General features: G+C 33.6%; 1 protein-coding gene across 1 annotated transcript in view; it reads left to right on the plus strand.

Moving 5' to 3' along the window:
* CFTR (CF transmembrane conductance regulator) overlaps window positions 1-2,969 on the plus strand; it is a 32,997-nt gene that overhangs the window by 26,824 nt on the left and 3,204 nt on the right. Inside the window, exon 2 of the mRNA XM_019654763.1 lies at window positions 2,338-2,448. Within this exon, the coding sequence (XP_019510308.1) occupies window positions 2,338-2,448 (111 nt within the window). The remainder of the gene's footprint in view (window positions 1-2,337; window positions 2,449-2,969) is intronic.

Raw genomic sequence — 2,969 nt, forward strand, 5'->3', positions numbered from 1 at the left:
AAATCTCCTATAGCTCCTTCCTTTCCGCCCTCAATGCCATTACCCTGTTCCAAGTCTTTCAACCATCTGGCAACAATGATGTGCTATAGTTGGCCCTTTCCAGCTGTGCTGATTGTTAAATTTTTCAGAAATTTGTAAGTTGGTTGTTAAGTACAACTGGTGTCCAAAATTAAATAATTTAAACTTACCATTAAATGATATTAAAACAAAGGTAATTAAAAGTTGAAAGTTATCACTATCTAATTACTTTTACATCTTACTCTTACCTATGCTATCGAGGTTATTTATGTTCATTGCATCTCAGTGGTAAACATTCTATATTAGGATATGCAACTGTGTATCTCTTCCTAACTTTGTGTTCAGTGGCTTCACATTTGGTAGCTTGAAATTGGTCATAATGGGAGTATTTACAGCAGAGAAATTTGCATGACGTAAGTCACTTTTTGTCTTTTTGTTTCTCCTGGAGAAGGGGTGGTTAAAATTTGCCAGCATCCACACCATTGCCTATAGTCTGCCCGCTTTTGTCCTTCCTGCTTGTCGGCTCTCCTCCCAGCTGTTTCTCTAGAACAACCCACCATGCTTAATTTTCCTAAGTAGGTAAAGGAAGGAATGAAGGCAGAAGAATGTGGTAAAAATCTGTAGTTTTTGCCTTTAGTGATAGACAAGTTTAGCATCTCTGAACCTCCTTTTTTTTATCCTTAAAATAGGACAATATTCCCTTTTTGTTCTACCTACCCAACAAGATTTTCAAATTAAAGTCACAGTATGCTAATGTTTGTGAAAGCTCTTTGAAAAGGGATATATATATATATATATATATATATATATATATGCATAATTATTTTTTTTGTAGTAAACACTTGCTTAGTTTAAGTTTACAAAGGCTTATAACCAACAGGATAGAGTTTATATCTTAAATTGCTGTCTCCAATTTTTCACAGCCTAACTACCACCTATATTTCCAAGTTTACTTCTAGTGCTTATGTTGGATACGGGGATAGTGCTAGGTGGGTGTGACATCACTTTCTTAGACAATGTCCTTTGCAGATACTGCATTATCATGGTACTTTTTTAACTGCTGTATTCAGACTGTTCCCAACTATTTTCATTCTTATTCTCCAGGAAAAATTACCAATGGCTCAGATTAGGCAATAAAGATAAAACTTAATTATCACCCTTTGTTAAAGGCTTTTGTTAGGATGAAAATATTAAAAGTTAATGGAAATAAAGGCCATATTAAACTGTTGTCACTCATTGATATCTTAGGAAGAAATGTTTGATGAAATTACTCAGAGACCCTTTTGATTTTTCGTGGCTAACATGCATTTTGATACATTACCAAAATCTGAATGTCACCAAATTTAGACACCTCTGAAGAAAAGAAAGATGCTAAGGGAAAGCAAATATGTTTCGGAATCACTACTTTCAAGTTCAATTCCTTTCTTCAATAAATGAAATTTTACCCAAGGTCTCATTTGCTCAAATTTCATTTAGAAATTTCTCTTTGTACGTGGTTTTTTGTTTCATAATTCTCCTTCTCCTCCTGCTCCCTCCTATTCCTTTCCCTTCTTTTTACATTTTCTTATCTTTGTGACAAATTATTCTGCCTTCCATAATAGTTGAAAATAACTCAGGTATCCTGCCTAATTATTTATCATACCAGCTTTATGAGTTTCCATCATAAATTGTTATATATTAGATGTGTAGAGGGCAGATGTGCGTAAGTGCTGTGAGGTGAGGAGACAAAGCATAAAAAATGTTTGTTTTTTTTATGTAATGATTCAGATGTGATAATTAAGTCAGCAAATTGATTCAAACTACTTAATAATCCTCCAGATATATTCAGTTCATTCAACACATAGCTCCTTGCTGAGTATCATGTGCTACAGCAACACAATTGTGGAATGGTCCTGACTGAGAGTCTACTTATCATTCACAGATCATTTTATATTTGAAGTGGTAGAGACTGAACTTGAGCAGTTATCAAAAGCTATAAATTGCTAGTATCTAGTTATTATGGGGTGGTTTATTATTGAAGATTGTTTTTCATATAGAATGTTTAGCAGTTTGTTTTTTCCTCTAGGAAGGATTCTACCATCATTCTTGATCCTTTCTGACAAAGCAACAGTCACATCAGTTCAGAGGTTCTAGTGTTTGATACAAATGTGTTCTGTAAGATGTGCATCCCTGGTAAATACATGTTGACTTAAGTTATTCTCATATTTATGCAGCCAGCCTTCTCCGTGTGCCAGGATATTTGAAATGGTATCAGATTCTAAGTCTATATTGGAGACCAAATCAAGTTAATATTTCTCTCTGTCCTTCTCTTTATTTTAGCTGGACCACACCAATTTTGAAGAAAGGGTACAGACAGCGCCTGGAGTTGTCGGACATATACCAAATCCCTTCAGCTGATTCTGCTGACAATCTCTCTGAAAAATTGGAAAGGTATGCTTGTGTACATTGTTTGTTAGTTGGAGAAAGAAATTAATATTGGTAATTACTTAGAGAATAGAAAACTGACATATTAGAGGGCTTAATTCCTAAAGTAGCATATTTAAAATAGGAGCATCTTATTTTCTTGCTCAGTTAAGAATTAAACAATGAAAGGATGAAATAAAAAATAACATTTTCATGAGAAATGACTTTTTTCTGAGAAATACAGATATGAATTCTGTCTTTAAAGAACATTAAATGGATTTTGTGAAGACGAAAATAATATCTATATGAAAAAAAAGTGATATTTGCCTCCAAAATCTTAATATTTGAACACAAATGTACATCCTGGGAAATCATAAGGTAATTGTATTGGATAGCAAAGAAGTGTCAAAATTTCATATTTTTTAGTACATATTGAATGACAAGCATAATGTCTCTTCTCAGTCACTCTGGGAGGAAAGCATTATTATCTTCATCTTACAGAAGAACAAACTGAGGCTCAGAGAGTTTAGGTAATTTTCCAGCTAATG

This window comes from Hipposideros armiger, unplaced genomic scaffold, assembly GCF_001890085.2.
Source record: "Hipposideros armiger isolate ML-2016 unplaced genomic scaffold, ASM189008v1 scaffold_230, whole genome shotgun sequence".
Classification (NCBI taxonomy): Eukaryota; Metazoa; Chordata; class Mammalia; order Chiroptera; family Hipposideridae; genus Hipposideros; species Hipposideros armiger.